Here is a 17,791-nt window from a genome sequence, read left to right as displayed (position 1 = left end):
AATGGCCAACGTTATTCATAATATTTAGAATCTGTTTGCAGTGAAAGTGGGAGGAAGATATTTTGAGTTGTGCAAGTAATAGGGAGAGCCATTGTGAATTTGTTTTAAAAGGACAGTTGAAGCATTGACTTCTATAACCGCCATATCTCTGGCATTCCCATCAGAGGCAGGTCCTGCTATCACAGCGACATCAGTCACTTCAATTGGACATAACATCTCCCAAGACATGTCTTCTGAGTTCCAGAAGAAGCAGGGGAAGGGGACTATTGATGTTTGGTGGCTATTTGATGATGGAGGTAACATAAATGTTATGGTTAGGATAGACCAGGGCATGATGTTTGGAGAAATTAAACAATATGAGGACATGAAGCAATAATTGCATGCATAGTGAATTATATTTACAGTGATATGTTAATTATGTGGTTTTTGACAGTCATATTAGTTAAGGAAAATAAAAAAAAATAAACTTTGGATTTTTTGTGATTTAGGGCATACAAAGAAAAATTTTAAGTTTCCCTTAAAATATAGAAACATGAAAGCGAAGGAAGATAAAAGCAATGTGGGACATCTCGTCTGCATATTTTCTAGCTCTTTCTAGATGTTGAAAATCCTCAAACATTTTTTTTTTTTGTCCTTATGTCCATGATAACCTTATGCCTGTCACATAAAAGTTTTAAGTCCATTTCATGCTCATAGTTGATCTTTAGGCTTAAGAGAAACTGGAAACCCAAGGCATCATCAGGAGTCTGATAAAATGTAAATGTAACTGGCTCTCGACATGTATATTAAAGAAATGGAGAGTTACTATAATTATCTGACCATCATGGCAGCTCAGTTATCTAAGGGCCATGTGCCAGTTATCCATGACATAAGTTAATGTGGTTATTCTAAGCAAAAGAAAAAACCCATAATAAATAACGGACAGGACTGCTGTACATATCTATATAAGTTATTGTTTTAGATATAATCACGCTCATTGTCTATGTTTTGTTAAAATACCTCTTAAGGTCTGACACTTCTGATACCATACTTATTAACTACCAAGAAGCAGTGGAAAGAATGCAAAATCCGTGTCTTCACTGGGGGAAAAATCAATGCTATTGATGACAGCAAACGCATGTAAGTCAGCAGATGTATAATGTAGGCATGTTAATGTTACTTTACATTCAGGGGCATACCTAGAGTATTTGGCACCTGGGGCGGATCGTGTATGTGGCACCACACACACACACACATTTTACAACTACATAACTGCTATCATTATATACTGAGGAAGACATTGACTGTGGTTCAGCATAAGTCCAATCACTATATACTGAACTAGACATCACAGTGGAACAGCATAACTACTATCACTATAGACTGAGCCAGACATTGACGGTGGTACAGGATAACGTTAGCCATGTTTTCCAGGACACATATACTTTTTAGATATTGCTGACCAGACTAGATAAAGTGCTGCCCTGCTGTATGGATAATGTATAACTGACTCATTAGTTCCCTCCCATGAGTCTATACATCCCACATACTGCAGGGCAACACTTTACCTGTACTGGTCATCAATAGGAAAAACTTATATATGTCCTGGAAAGCACGGGTGATGTGGTCACCTTGAGAAAGACATTGACAGTGGTATATAGTGATAGGAGTTATGCTGTACCCCTGTCAACTAAAGTGTAAGCTTGCAAGAGCAGGGCCCTCTTCTCCTTTTGTGTTGGTTTGCTATGTGATTTTTAATTTTACTGATGGAATCTGCTGGCGCTATATACATTCATATAATGTAATGTCTGGTTTAGTATAAAGTGATGGGAGTTATGATCTACTTTAGAGCACAAATCCCATCACTAAATACTGAGCAAGGCACTGATGGTAGTATAACATAACTCCCACCACTGTACACTGAACAAGACACTTCATCAGTGTTATGCGCCGGGATATGACATCAAATCCTGACCCACAGCATCAAATGCCACATGCATCGCATGCAACATCGGAGGTCTCTATTTGGAATGGAGCTACCATTTCTTCCAGAGGTGGCAATATATATGTTTCCTGATAATTTCCCAAAATCATTTCAAAAGCTCTCCATTCACAACTTCTTTGCTACTAAACTCTTAATAGCTAGAAAGTGGATGTCCCCACACATCCCAAAAGTGATGGGAGTTATGATCTACTTTAGACCACAAATCCCATCACTAAATACTGAGCAAGGCACTGATGGTAGTATAACATAACTCCCACCACTGTACACTGAACAAGACAATGACAATAGTACAGTATAACTCCCATCACTCTCACATGCTTACTCATACTTACACACTCACTTACCCTCTCTCTCTCTGTCTATGTCTCTATGTCTCCCTACCTTTCCTTTGTCAGTGTCACTTTTCCACTTCATCATTTTCCTTCTTCCTCTTGGCTCTTTTCATTCTGTCTTTCTGGTGCGGTGGGTAAGGAAGGCGGTGGGCGCAGCTTCAGTGTTATGCGCCGGGATATGACATCAAATCCTGACCCGCAGCATCAAATGCCACATGCATCGCATGCAACATCGGAGGTCTGCAATATCAGGCCTGCTGCTCCCTTGACTGATTTTAAGCCGGTTAGAGGAGGATCTTTGATCTCCCCAACTGAGCCTGCTCCTCTAAAGGCGGACATGATAGTCCGTCTTTGGAGGGGTGCACACCCAAGGCTGGCCTAGTGTTAAAGTGATTATTGAAAGAGTTATAGGACAAGGTTAAATGGCACAGTAGTTTTAATTACTGGTAGATGAAGTCAGAAGGATACCATAATCATATACCAGAAACTCAGTAGAAGTTGATGTTTGAATCTTTTAATGATAGTGGGTTTTGGTTTTTTAAGGATGGCTACATTACTCAGCAAGTTTCGTATTGATTATTCGGACATTGTTATTATTGGAGACATCAACAAGAAACCCAGGCCAGAAAGGTGTGTGATATTGTATTGTTGATTGAGTCATGAGATGCTGTCATGAAAATTACATTTTAAATGTTTTTTTAAAGTGATTAATTGGTTATCACCCTAGGAGAAAGTAGCCATTCCCCAAAATATGTAACTTTCTCCTTTTTTAGCATGAAATGTTTTGACAATCTTGTGGATCCATACCGTCTTCATGAAGGGAACGTGGATGCCATCACAGTAGAAGAGATGAAGAAAACAGAGCCATGGAAGATCAGTGATGATGAGCTGGAGACATTTAAAGAAAAGGTGAGGCTAATTGATAATATCTGTTCCACATGTACATGGATTTATATGCACTGACTGATTTTACAGAGCACTAATGCTATAAGGTAAAATAGGTTACTTAACCATCATTCATTCACTAGTCTTTAGATACTTCTTGTGTGTTTGCATGAATTACATTCCTGAGTATGTCTCTTAACACTATTAGTATTTTTTTGTTGCTTCACTGAATTTGAAATTACATTAACCCCTTAACTACCAACGAACAGTCTGGCACGTCATGACATCAAACAAACTTAAAAAGCCTATGTAACATTCAAACTTGAAACTTTCCAATTTTATTTTGTCATGTGTCGTTTGGGACTGTTCAGCAGTCCACCATCTTATATTACTCCCACACAAGACACCTATTATGTTTTTTTTTGCGTCCATGTGCTTCTCTTTAGAAGTTTGGTGGAGCTGCCAATTTCTGACCATTATGTGGACTACAGTAATCTGGGCAATGTATTTGCTATTTGGAATGGAGCTACCATTTCTTCCAGAGGTGGCAATATATATGTTTCCTGATAATTTCCCAAAATCATTTCAAAAGCTCTCCATTCACAACTTCTTTGCTACTAAACTCTTAATAGCTAGAAAGTGGATGTCCCCACACATCCCATCTATAACTGATATTAAATTGCTTATGGAACAACATAGGGACATGATGGAATAAATCTCACATTCAGTACACTTAATAACACTACTAAGTCCTATCACAGGGTATGGTCAATACGCTTGCTTTGCAGCTCATCGATAAAGTAATAACTCGAATATCTAAAAAATATGTAACTTTACCGACAATGAAAACTCCTGATAATGTCATCATTATAGGGCTGCAACTAACGATTATTTTCATAATCGATTAGTTGGCCGATTATTTTTTCGATTAATCGGATAAAAAAAAATGAATGTAAATTTATCATTTATTTAAAATAATTTAATAAACAAATTGTTAAATACAAACAGCAGAATAAAAAAAAACTTTGATAAAATACATTTCTTGTCTTTATTTCCCAACCAGCCCCCCCCAATTTATGCACATTTGAGCCCAGGCTTGCCACGCTGCCTCCCACACATACCACTCCACGCTGCCCCCCACATATGCCACTCCACGCTGCCCCCCACATATGCCACTCCACGCTGCCTCCCACATATGCCACTCCACGCTGCCTCCCACATATGCCACTCCACGCTGCCTCCCACATATACCATTCCACGCTGCCTCCCACATATACCATTCCACGCTGCATCCCACATATGCCACTCCACGCTGCCTCCCACATATACCATTCCACGCTGCCTCCCACATATGCCACTCCACGCTGCCTCCCACATATACCATTCCACGCTGCCTTCCACATATACCACTCCACGCTGCCTCCCACATATACCATTCCACGCTGCCTCCCACATATACCATTCCACGCTGCCTCCCACATATACCATTCCATGCTGCCTCCCACATATGCCACTCCACGCTGCCTCCCACATATACCACTCCACGCTGCCTCCCACATATGCCACTCCACGCTGCCTCCCACATATACCACTCCACGCTGCCTCCCACATATGCCACTCCACGCTGCCTCCCACATCTGCCACTCCACGCTGCATCCCACATATGCCACTCCACGCTGCATCCCACATATGCCACTCCACGCTGTATCCCACATATGCCACTCCACGCTGCATCCCACATATGCCACTCCACGCTGCCTCCCACATATGCCACTCCACGCTGCCTCCCACATATACCACTCCACGCTGCCTCCCACATCTGCCACTCCACGCTGCCTCCCACATCTGCCACTCCACCCCCACATATGCCACTGTGCCTGATACGCCTTATACCCCCTGATACACCACTCCATCCTCCCCAGACATGCCACACTACCTCCCAGACATGCCACGCTGCCCTCCCCACATATGCCACTCCAGTCTACCCCCAGATATGCCACTGTGGCCCCTGATACGCCTTATACCCCCTGATACACCACTCCATCCTCCCCAGACATGCCACACTACCTCCCAGACATGCCACGCTGCCCTCCCCACATATGCCACTCCAGTCTACCCCCAGATATGCCACTGTGGCCCCAGATATGCCTTATACACCCTGATACACCACTCTGTCCTCCCCAGACATGCCACACTGCCCTCCCCACATATGCCTTATACCCCCAGATATGTCACTCCGTCCTCCCCAGATATGCCTTATACCCCCCAGATATCTCATAGTCCCCTCATAGAGTCACAGACCATACTTTTATAAATAAGTACTGGGTTAATCTTCACTGCCCCCAGGATTTAGATTCCCCTTAGTTTGCCCCCCCTTTATCTCTAACTGCACCTTAAGTTAACTTTATTAAATTAATCAAATTAACCCTCAGTCCTCATCATTAAATTAACCCTAAACACCCCATTAACCATAACTACCCCTAAATTAACTCTAAATACTCCATCAAAACTACCCTAAATTAACCCTAAACACCCTATTAACCATAACTGCCCCTAAATTAACCCTAAACACCCCATTAACCACAGCATCCCCTAAATTAACCCTAAAGACCCTGTCAACCACAACAGCCCCTAAATTAACCCTAAACATACCATTAACCACAACTGCCTCAAATTAACCCCATTAACCACAGCTGCTCCTAAATTAACCCTAAACACCCCATTAACCATAGCTGCCCCTAAACACCCCATTAACCATAACTGCCCCTAAATTAACCCTAAACACCCCATTAACCATAACTGCCCCTAAATTAACCCCCACCTCCCCTAACTTTCAGTAGCCCAAATATTAATTTTATACTCACAGTTAGATGAGTGTCACAACCATGTGGTTCTGGCCTTCTGGGAGAAGGAAGGGGGCGGGGCCAGTTGTCACAGTGATTACAGGGAGGGGCTGGTAAGTAGGAGCTGCTGCTGTGAGTCAGACTAAACGGATTATATAATGAGGGGTATTTTTCAGAGCGTTTGCTCTGAAAAAACCCTCATTTTATAATCGATAATAATCGATTCAACTAATCGATAATGAAATTCGTTGGCAACGAATTTCATTATCGATTATTATCGATTTTATCGATTAGTTGTTGCAGCCCTACATCATTAAGAATGTTGTTTCTGTATTTATCATCTTAAATGCTACGATACTCATTTTCACTCATATATGTCATGCTACTTGTATGTTCAATGCAAAAATAACGTTGAAAGTAAAAAAAAAAACGGCTGAAAGCCCGTTATCTCTGCTTTCACGAAGATACAGGAGGAATTTAAACAGCGCAGTTGCCATAAAACCATTTTTTGTGAAGTACCTGGTACATCATTGATTGCAAAAGGGTTAAGAGTTAATAAAAGGGCATATCTCAAATGTTATTTTTTTTTTACTTATTGATGTCATTTTTCGTAGACACAGCGTCAGATCCGGCTAAATGAACTTTTGCAGGAGCACTCCTTGTCTGCCAATCTTATTGTTGTGTAAGTAGCAACAAATAACAGTAACAGTGTTGTTTCTTGATGCTTAATACAATCATATGTGATTTAATATTGGGAAGAACAAATCACTGCAACTCTTGCTCTAGAATTGTTTGATTAGTTTAGAGCTAATATTCTGGGGGGGGGATGGAATGTTGCATACTATTACAGCAGGTAAGTACTGGTGCAGTAGCAAAAAAAATATTTAGTTTTGCCTTTTTTGTACAAGATTTATCTCTGCTAAGAACTACAGCTTAAATGTAATTATATGCTTCTTTGCATATAGAAATGTGAATTGTATACACAGTATATTATAGAGAGATTGATCTGACCCCAGATGAGTTATATATTATGTAAGATATCCCCTTATAGAAACACATGATAGCTGAGTGGAGGAAGTTCTCAAGATATGGAGATCTTTGGCAATAGAGTATTGAGGAAAACATCAGACTGGGAATGCCTTTAAACAGGCAGTGCTGTGCCTTTTCCCTCTTTCAACATACTTTACCTAGATGGTGCCCTTCCTTTAATTTCTCTCTACCCCACGCACAAAAGATTGTCTTCCAAATGCATAGAAAGAGGCATATTATATGATAAAACATGCTTATCTTCTTATCTTGTAGGACAATGCCAGTTGCAAGGAAAGGAGCAGTATCAAATGCCTTATATATGGCCTGGCTAGAAATCCTTTCCAAGGACCTGCCACCTGTCTTGTTAATCCGGGGCAATCAACAAAGTGTCTTAACCTTCTATTCCTAATTGTTGATGTTGGTTAGTTAGTGCCCAGAGAACTGGGAAAAACATCAGGTTCAGCATCATATTTGATATGTATTTATTACTAGTGTTCCCTTAAGTGCCCAAATTATTCTTTTATTGCAAAAAGTTACTATATCTTGACCTGAACTGTGCTATTTTGGATCAGATCAGGTTGATCCCTTTGCTACATCTCCTATTTTGCTCATAATAAAGTAATTTCATTTGCAAAGCTTTTCATTTGCTTTCTTGAATTTTGGTTTCCTTAACAATAATTTAATAAAGTTCGATAAATCTTGACCTTGACCTCTTTCTACTAAGTAGATTAATAACATAAGTAATTATTAAAGGGACACTTAAGCCATCATATGCACTTTAATGCATATAACAGGTGAGTAGTCCCTTTAATTTCCAGGTGGTACATTTTGCAAATGAATGGAGGGATTTTGCATAATCCTCCAAATGCATTTGCCCCTTTCCCCAACCCAGATAAATACCCTTCAGGAGATTCATGCAGCTGAATGAATATGCCTGCACATGATATACTCACCTCCAGTGAGCCCCAGCTCTGGCTCTGCAGAACGCTGCTGCATGTGTGAGATCTTCTCATTGATTTCAGTGGATTTCTTGCCACTGATTGGCTGTTTAAGCTGTCAGTCAGTGATAGGACATATTCATCTTAGTTCTTTGGAAGTACCGTATTTGCTCGATTATAAGACGAGGTTTTTTTCAGAGCAAATGCTCTGAAAAATACTCCTCGTCTTCTAATCGGGGTCGTCTTCTAATCAGACCTCAAATAGAGGTCTGATTATGAGACTAAGATTCAGATCCCCCGCACCGCTGCAGGGGACCTGGATCCTCCTGTCCCCCCCCCCCCATTTAACACCCCCCAACACACACTTACCGGTGCTTCCTGCTGTATTGCCGGGGCAGCGGGTTGACGCGATCCGCGTAGACAACGTCCGCTGCAGCCGGAAGGAGGTGTGGCTAGCAGCGGGGGTTGTCTGCGTCCGTCGCCCATACCTTCCCCGACTGTCAGAGATCAGAGTTCCCCGCACGAACTCTGATCTCTGACAGCCGGGGAAGGTATGCGCGACAGACGCAGACACACCCCCGCTGCCAACCCCACCTCCTTCCGGCTGCAGCGGAAGGAGACGTCAACCCGCTGCCCCGGCAATACAGCAGGAAATTGGAAGCACCGGTAAGTGTGTGTGTGTGTGTGTGTTAAATGGGGGCATAGGGCATTTCTGGAATGCCTTATACCCCTATATGCCACTCTGGCACTTAGGGGGTTAAAAGGCATATTATGGGGCAGAGTGGCATATAGGGAGGTATAAGGCATTTCAGGAGGCAGAGTGGCGTTAAGGGGGCATTTAATAGAGCACTCTGCCTCCTGAAATGCCTTATACCTCCCTATATGCCACTCTGCCCCATAATATGCATTTTAACCCCCTAAATGCCAGAATGGGATAGTGCTCTATACAATGCCTTATAACTCCCTTAATGCCACTCTGCCTCCTGGAATGCCTTATACCCCCCTATATGCCACTCTGCCCCATAATATGCATTTTAACCCCCTAAATGCCAGAATGGGATATAGGGGTATAAGGCATTTCTGGAGGCAGAGTGGCACATAGGGGGTCAAAAGGCATACCATGGGGCACAGTGGCATATAGAGGGTTAAAAGGCATATCATGGGCCACAGTGCCATATTGGTGTGGCAAGCCTGGGGGCAGATGTGCGTAACTGGGGGACAGGTTGGAAAATACAAGGAAATAAAAAAAATATATATATTTTTCTCAATCATAGCTTTTATTTAAAAAAATAGTTTACATGAATTAACATTTACTGGTAAAACTTTTTTCCTTTAGGGTCGTCTTATATTCAGGCTTTTTCTTTTTTTCCTAAGTTAATATTCAGATTTTGGGGGGTCGTCTTATAATCAGGGTCGTCTTATAATCGAGCAAATACGGTACTTTACTGCCAGAGCTTAATCAGTAGCAATAAATGGATCATGGAAGAAGAACATTTTGCAACATGACTGGAAGAATGCATGTTAAAGTATCCCAATTGTTTGCATACCTCTGAGGAATTAAAGAACCTCTTTTCAGGCAAGGATGAACTGAATTCCTGGCTTCTTTCCTGTTTCTGAGTTGTGCAGCTCAACACTAAAAGGCATAAAACACTTTTATTTGTTTAAACAGAGCCCTCCTCACCTGTTTCTGTAAATAAACATTTTTTGTTATTGGTAAACAATATCAGTGTCTCTAACTACCACTAAAGGACCAGGCGTTAAAAAAAAAAAAAAAAAAAAAAAAGTGTACCCTTCTTAACCAATGCTGTTTCAACACTTTTGCGGTGCTTGTGTTTAGCTGTAATTTTGTTCTCGTTAACTGTACTCACACAAATTATATATTGGTGGGGGGGGTCTGGACAAGGAGGATTTTCTTCAGATAGCATTTTCTTATCATATCATCTAATTTTCTATTTAAAAAAAAATGATGAAAAACTGAAAAAAAGCATTTCTCTCACTTTTATTTGAAAAATCCTTTACCCATCTAAAAAAGTTAATAAAAACCCTGCTAAATAGATTGTACTATTTATCCTGAGTCTAGAAATACCCAATGTTTTATGTTTTAGGGCAATGATTACAAGTAGCATTTTGTTTTTTCAAAACCATTTTCTCCAAATCTGGACATTCTGCCCCCATGTGCTATTTCTGACATCTTTGACGCTGGCCAATGCGATTTACCCCATCAAACCATATATTTTTGAAAACTAGACACCCCACGCTATTTCAAATGCTGGTATTTTAACACTTTCCATGCACTTATTCTACTACCACGCTTTGTCAAACTTTGTGTTATTCATTTATGTTGTGTTTTTTATCACACAATTTGTACTTCAGGTGTGAATTTACAGCTCTTGGTGTATGTCACACAACATCCTAATATGTGTTCAGCAACATCTCCTGAGTACAGCGATGCATGCGTTTGTCGGGTCGTTTGGGAGGTAAAACACCACATTGGGAAGTGTGCATGTTGTAACTTGGAACTTTGACATCTGGTTCTTCTGCCACCATGTCCTATTTGGGACATCTTTGAAGCCTGTCAGTTCAATTTACCCCATTAAATAATTTTTGAAAACAAGACACACCAGGGTATTTCAAATGCCAGTATTTTAACCCTTTCACTGCACTAATTTTACCACCAGCCTTTGTCAAAATTTGTGGTGGTATTATTTGTGTGTGTGGGTTTTTTTCACACATTGTACTTCAGGAATGAATTCACCACTACTGGTATACGTCACTGTCAAGCAACACTCCAATATGTGTTCAGCAACATCTTTATCGTATCTTCCTAGTGTCCCGCATTGAACCTGAATCCCTATCCTCAGATATAGTTTCTTCATAGGAAGTTAGTTTTTTTTTTTACATATTGGTGGATATATGTGTGTATATATATATATATATATATATATATATATATATATATTAAAACCCAGCGCCAGTTGATGTGCACCAGCACTAACAAAGACTGGTGTGCAATTCCCCAAAACACACTTGTGAAACAAATAGCCCAAATACAAAATATCAAAGTACACTTAGTGCTTAAAGTGCAATTAGTAAATAAATAGTAACCTGATTATATTTAAAAGACAATCTTAGTCTAGGGATTTATATGCCATATAGGAAAAAAAAGAAAAACATACTGTACACTGTGTTATACAATATGTATTTTGTGTTTATAATGTTGCACACACATGGAAAGTAGATATAATGGACGGAGAAGAATATATACCCCAAAGCACACTTTTTGTATTTGATATATATAGATTATATATATATATATATGCTACCAATAGGTTAAAAAGTTACATAATAAATATCAGTTAGGCCCTAGCCACACCACTAACCATACCTTCTGAAATTGTCCCTCTGGTCATTTGAAAATTTGGGAGTAATGTCTTATGTCAGCATTCTAGGGGACTTAATAGAAATATATTTCTTTAAATTTGATAATACAAGATATGTAAAAAGGAGGATATTTTTACCCAAAATAATTTTATTGTTGCTGTTGCTTCTGATACAAAAAACACATTTATGTAATGTTGTACAAAATTATTATGTGCCTAACAACAAACAGAACAAAACAAAATACAGCACACTGTTTGAAATGTAATATAAAAATGCATCAGACCACATTGGAAAGAAATAACATTTTGATCATTTTCCCCCTCCAGAAATAACACTTTTGGCTCAACACAAGACTGGACAAAAAGTAGCATTAGAAAAATGATATAATTTGTCATAGCACCGCTTAGTAACCGATTTTCATTTCACAATGTCTTATATTTCCAGAGCTAATTTTTTTTTCAAGTTTGAATTTCGGCAAACATTACAGTATTCACACATATTATTAGGAAGTGGCTGTCCTCACAAATTAAAATAAAATCAAAACAAAAATGTATCAAATAAAATATATATATACTACAAGAATATGCACTTACAAAAAATAGCAACAGTTAACATTTGTGGTTATACATAAATATTTTTTTATTTTTTTTTAAAAACGGTTGTACAGTGCAGTAACCAAGCAGTTTCAAGCACTGAATGGGTGGTAGGAGCACCTTTTGTGGAATGAATATAATGTGGCATCAGGTAGTATTGTGTGTATTAGCTATTGTAGCACCATCCTTGTGTTTTCTTCCTCTTATGTTTTTTTTTAAGCAAAAGGAAAAAGTTGTGCTTCAAGAAGCAGTTTGAGCTAAGGAATAACAGGTTCCACATTATTGTAAAGATGAGATGTGAAGACAGCGGTACAACGAATTTGCATTGACAGTACAGAAGCTAAACCATAATTAAGCCACATAGCTGTTAGTTAATGAAAATATATATAACAGACTATAGTATAAAAGACTGGGCAGAAAAAAATGTGTCCCTTCACAGGTGTTTGTTTAATTGTGATGGAAAGGGAATACTTAAACACCTGTGAGGTGTACATGAAATGGACAAAGATCAGCTTGTGAATAGATAAATTAGACTACTCACACGCACTGCCGATTTTCAGTTTAATTTGGAGGTAAGATATGACTCTATAAACAACTTCCAATAGGCTCTTAAAATTCCTTATTGACACTAAGCTGACTAATACATGTGGATGTCGGAGGTTTAGCCGTGGTTCTGTGCAGTTGGTGAAAAGCGAAAATCAGCATTGCAAATAATGCGCAACTATCCAGCAGAGAATCCATAGTACCATGCATGATGTTTGATGGTGCAAAGACCTTTTATTCATCTCCTTTTCACTTTCAGTTATAACCAGGGGAACTTGGTTTAAAAACAGCAACTGTATAGATTTTAAAGCATAATGGGTAATGTGCAACTTATTCAGGTTAGTGAGATGCAGGTTTTGATTCTTTTGTGGCCAGTGTTGTATAACCAAGCTAGACAAACCATTGTACAGATATGCCTTATAATATACACATACCTGGTGGGCACAGGTGGGGGTGTTGCACCATGTTCCTATATATTTACTTATTTGGTTGTTCATTGCTAATTGGTGTGGCAATTCCTTGTCGACCAGATCCCCAATAGCTATTGACGTTATTTTGTGTGCGCATTTGGCTTGTATGTGCTCATGCTCATGTATGTATAAGTATTTTCCATATCTCTGTGTATTTTACCAAAAAAAGATCCCTTAGTCATGTAAGCTGGAACACATAATGGAAAATGTGATCTCATAATGATCAGATCATTCAAACTATAAATGGCATCTTCAAAAATGTGTATATAACAAAAGAGAATTGGCATATCCATAAGATGTCTTAGATAAATATTTTCAATCCCCAGGACTCAATTCAACCATGAGGACCATTGCTTTTTTCCCCATGATCAATGTCTACAGTACAAAATGCAGTTATTTTAAAAAGAAGAAATATAAAGGGCTGCTGAGTAAACATAGTAAAAAAATGTCCAAACATAAATTTAACCCCTTAATGACAAAGTGCATTGTTTTCAATGGGTTTAGGGACCGTCCATTGTCCTTAAAGGGTTAAGAATATTTTTCTCTGATGCCTACAGGAGCACGGAGATTAAGTTGGTACACATCAATAGAAGACTCCTTTTTCAGTAAATGTGTACTTATATCTAAAACCGTGTCGTATAAACAGTTCCTGCAGCTTGGTTCCATTATCTGCCACTGATTTTTGGTTTAAAATGGGCCTATGTCATTTTTAAGGCAAGGGCTGTGATAGCTTCTTAAGCTTGCTTCCTCCTTAAAGGTGGTAGGTGCTTGCAGTGAGTATATATTAAGAGAACTACAGGTTCTGACCCACTCTTCATGTATAGCCTTGGAAGCCCAATGCATCGTTACCCATTGTACTTTTTACTACTTTATCTTTAAGCCCCAAATCCAAATTGTATTTTTGTATAACAAAGATGCTATGAATAAGAATTCCCAAAAAAATATATGAACATTGGTCCCTGTTGGACTCGTATTCCACATTTCCCATCAAACATACGCCTTTAGTGCTAAGGTTCTGACACAAAAGCTTGCTAATTAAACACAAGACAGAAGAAGACTCTATAAATTTATAGTTCAGATCTTGTGAAGGTCATATGAGGAATGCTTGTTTATGCTGTTAATAAAGATGGATTTTAAGTTTCATCTTAAGTGCCTGGCCTATTTCTCCGCTGAGGTAGTTGAGGTCCTTCTCATCCTCTAATTTCTGCAATTCCTTCTTGCGGTACAGAGGCACACTAGCAATCTCCAAATTGTAAGTGCCAGCTGTCACCTTTTTGCGAACCAGGTGAAGATAGCTGAGGCCGTCCTTGTGGTGGATGCGGAAAAGTCCATCCTCATTGCTCTGGGAGATGATATAGCGCACATGGTTCTCCAAAGGTTCCAGGGCTGGGATTAGCTCCAGTATGTGCTGCTTGTTGCCCACGTCAGAGATGTTTAGTGTCATGGTGAGTGGAGCATCTATATCCACACTAGCCAGACTGATGTAATGATCCTATAAAGAAGAACAGTGAAGGTCACAAATGTTTGTACAAAATCACATACATTTTAGTGATGCAACTTAGAATAACCATACAATTCCCACACTTTTGACTAAGTGTGACAAAATTATATAGCATTGGTGCCACTTCTAAACACACACAGGTGAAGGAGTTAAATCTTACCTCATGCCTAGTTGAGTTGGTGCTACGCCTCTGTCTTCCTCTCTTTGGATACCCATTGATTTTACATTCATAGCAGTTCTCTGGGGACAGAATGTTTTCCTCATCCTCCTCAATTGGAGCTGGGAGGTACCCACCATTTCCAAAGCCCAGGCCAGATACACAATGCCTAAAAAGACATATTATGCAATATTTCAGCATCCTCAGTTACCATCCATCTAACTCCTTTATATTCCTTTCATTTCCATACTACCCCACTTGTTAAAAGAATTGTAAAACCTATTACAAATAGATAACCCATATTAGTGGACCTAGAAGGAGGCAAGAAAAACCCACTGAGACTGTAATGTCCACTCAAAGTGGAAAAAATCCTTCTTGATGCCAAGGCAGTCGGACTCACTCTAGATCAAAATTACCTTATCTACCTTTACTCATGATAACCCTGTATGGATTTCACATCTAGAAAAACATCCAAATGTTTTTTTTTATATTTTGATTGAATTGGTCTAAACAACTTCAGATGGCGAATTCCAATTCAAAAGAAATTCCAACCTAACAGTAAAGTAAACTTCTCTATGTTTAAGATGAATACTCACACGTGTTGTCTGAAAGGTACTATTTATAAAGAGATCCCCCCAAAAAATCCCCACAAATATGCCTGTTCTCCAGAGAAAACAATCCCAATTTGGTCAGCCTTTCTACATTGCTGAAATGTTTCATTCTTTTAATCATTTTTGTAGCCCTCTAACCTCTTTCTGTCGCCAGTATGTCTTTTTTTTTTGTACTGTGCCCAAAACGGCATTGTATATTGTAGATGCAGTCGTACATATGGACGTATAAAGAGGACAAATCATGGTTCTATCTCTTCCCCTTTTAATACATGCCAGCGTCTTACTTGCCTTAGTAACAGCTGCCTGAGATTGTTCACACTGCACATTATATTGTCAATAAGAACACCCAAATCAATTTTTATAGAGGTTTTAGCTAACACACAACCAACAATGAAGTTGGTAACATGTATTACAGCACTTCAAACCATTTGGGAACTGCATTAATACAGGTGAAACATTAACGCTCTGCCTAATATTATAGTGTTGTATAGTCTAATATCTGTTGCCCCTACAATAAAGCCACCTACGCATGTTGCACATGAGTACACAGAGTAGCATGTAGGTGTTGCATTGACACTCACCCTTGACCAGCTCGGAAGTATCCTCCAGGGCAGCCACACAAATAACCACCATCTGTGTTGGAGCAACCATAGCTACATGGGTTTCCTCCAGATGAGCACTCATTTACATCCTGACAACCACCGAATGACTGGTCAAAATCAAAGCCTGACGGGCAGACACACTTAAAGCTTCCCAAGGTGTTGTAGCAGGAGGCAGAGCCACAGGCAGACTGGCCGGCACACTCGTTTTCATCTGGCGAGAGAAGACAAGGTACTATCAGAGAATGCAAGATCTTAAAATCTATGATTTCACTGTTTATGATCCCAGCAGTCAGTCTAGCTAGAAGCTGAAAGGGACAACAGACCACACCATAAACAATTTCTAGCAAGAATTAACATATGTCTAACATCTGTACCAAGTGGTAAATTCACTAACCTCAAAACTTAGCAAATGCTAAGATCTTGAACAACTAATGCCACACTAGCAGGCGCTGGCTTACAATGGAACTGCAGTTCCCACCGTACAACATTTATTGTCTCTTGATACCTTTGAATGATCCAGGTGAACATTTTCATGCTAAGACTTTTCTTGGGCCATGTCAGCACTTACTGAAATAACCTATACAATGTCGCTGCTGCAGTGTATTTCTAGTGTGTTAGCCAAGGAATAGGATTTACAGTGGTTGGTGGTGCTTAACAAATGTCTGCCCTGAGAATTGATAGGGAACATCTGTAATAGTGAGGTGGCTAATGAAAATAAGCTGCTTATGAATGTGATTTAGTGACATACTGATACAGTATCTGAAAATGTAAAATACTGATTACACAAAACACATATATATATATATATATATATATAAACAGTAAAACTTATAGTGACCAGTCCTTCTAGTTCCCCATGAATTTTAAATGATTTGATTAAAATGAAAAGAACAAAAATATATATATATATTTGGTTTCTCTGGATAAGCATTCTTTACCCTTTCCCTTCTTGAGTATAGGTATACAACATTATTGATGCTAAAGTCATTTTCGAAAATGACACAACCATGCTGTACTTTACAAGAGTTTTAGACACATGTCTCTACTCACCCACACACTGGTTCCACTGATAATGTTGCACGTAGCCCTGTGGACAACCACATCGGAATCCACCCAGGACATTCTGGCAGCCATGTTGACAGCGATGGTTTCCTTCGCACTCGTCCACATCTAAGAGACAAAAAGTACTGAAGTCAGGGTTGTCACACCAACTTGTGTAGTGCATACATGGACTTGCTACCTGGTAGAGATGGTATGGCCAATTTCAGTATGAGAGGGGTTAATTTGATTGTACAGTCATGTGGTGCCAAAAGGTCTTGTGAGATAAATTTCTCCTTTGAAGCTCAGACTCCAACCGGGGCCTTCTACGGGGTGTTAGGTCCTGCAGTGGAGCTGCCGTTTTGTCTAGGTTCAAATGTAGACGACCTTATGCCTGTTTCCCCCTCATAATACTGGATTCTTTGATATGCTAAGTGACCACTAGCAGTCAGGAAAACCATCTCATATCCAGGTCATATCCAACACATATCAATAATAACTCATATATTCATTATCATACCTCCTTGTGTGCATACCTAGAACGGGGAAAGCGCAGCCTACAAAAAGAGTACAAACATGACAGCGCAACGTAAACGGTTTGGAAGGAATTGTGAAGTCTATGATGGTCAGTCATATGTAGCAAGTGTGACATATCTATGGACTTCACAATTTACAGGAAATTCATAAATGCATGAATTATGGCTGTGGCGAGCACAGGAGGGACGATAAAATGAAAATAAGTTATTTTGACTGATATGTTTCCACTACTCAAGGGGGAGGTCACTTATGGTACACCTTCCCTCTGCTTATACCACCTCTGGGCCGGCTTGGAAACTCGAGATGAACTGGGAAAGGGTATAAAATTAAGGAGAGAAGATTGGTCA

At 39.5% G+C, this 17,791-nt stretch overlaps 2 protein-coding genes across 3 annotated transcripts in view; one reads left to right on the top strand and one right to left on the bottom strand.

Annotated features, from left to right (window-relative positions):
- Nucleotides 1-7,482, top strand: part of LOC149286989 (solute carrier family 12 member 2-like) — an 82,016-nt gene extending 74,534 nt beyond the window's left edge. Inside the window, exons 20-25 of the mRNA XM_089493587.1 lie at nt 165-296; nt 1,008-1,119; nt 2,860-2,946; nt 3,090-3,225; nt 6,659-6,726; nt 7,347-7,482. Of these exons, the coding sequence (XP_089349713.1) occupies nt 165-296; nt 1,008-1,119; nt 2,860-2,946; nt 3,090-3,225; nt 6,659-6,726; nt 7,347-7,482 (671 nt within the window). The remainder of the gene's footprint in view (nt 1-164; nt 297-1,007; nt 1,120-2,859; nt 2,947-3,089; nt 3,226-6,658; nt 6,727-7,346) is intronic.
- Nucleotides 7,483-14,115: 6,633 nt separating this feature from the next.
- LOC149286988 (fibrillin-2-like) overlaps nt 14,116-17,791 on the bottom strand; it is a 59,823-nt gene continuing 56,147 nt past the window's right edge. For both annotated transcript variants that reach the window (XM_089493592.1, XM_089493593.1), the window contains exons 60-63: nt 16,920-17,039; nt 15,849-16,080; nt 14,660-14,825; nt 14,116-14,490 (exon numbers count right to left, since the gene is read on the bottom strand). In XM_089493592.1, coding sequence (XP_089349718.1) covers nt 14,116-14,490; nt 14,660-14,825; nt 15,849-16,080; nt 16,920-17,039 — 893 coding nt within the window. The remainder of the gene's footprint in view (nt 14,491-14,659; nt 14,826-15,848; nt 16,081-16,919; nt 17,040-17,791) is intronic.

This window comes from Sceloporus occidentalis, unplaced genomic scaffold, assembly GCF_023333645.1.
Source record: "Sceloporus occidentalis isolate IW3139 unplaced genomic scaffold, rSceOcc1.0.p SCAF_65, whole genome shotgun sequence".
NCBI lineage: Eukaryota > Metazoa > Chordata > Lepidosauria > Squamata > Phrynosomatidae > Sceloporus > Sceloporus occidentalis.
The sequence above is the reverse complement of the archived record's forward strand: the minus strand, read 5'-3'. Positions and strand labels throughout refer to the sequence as shown.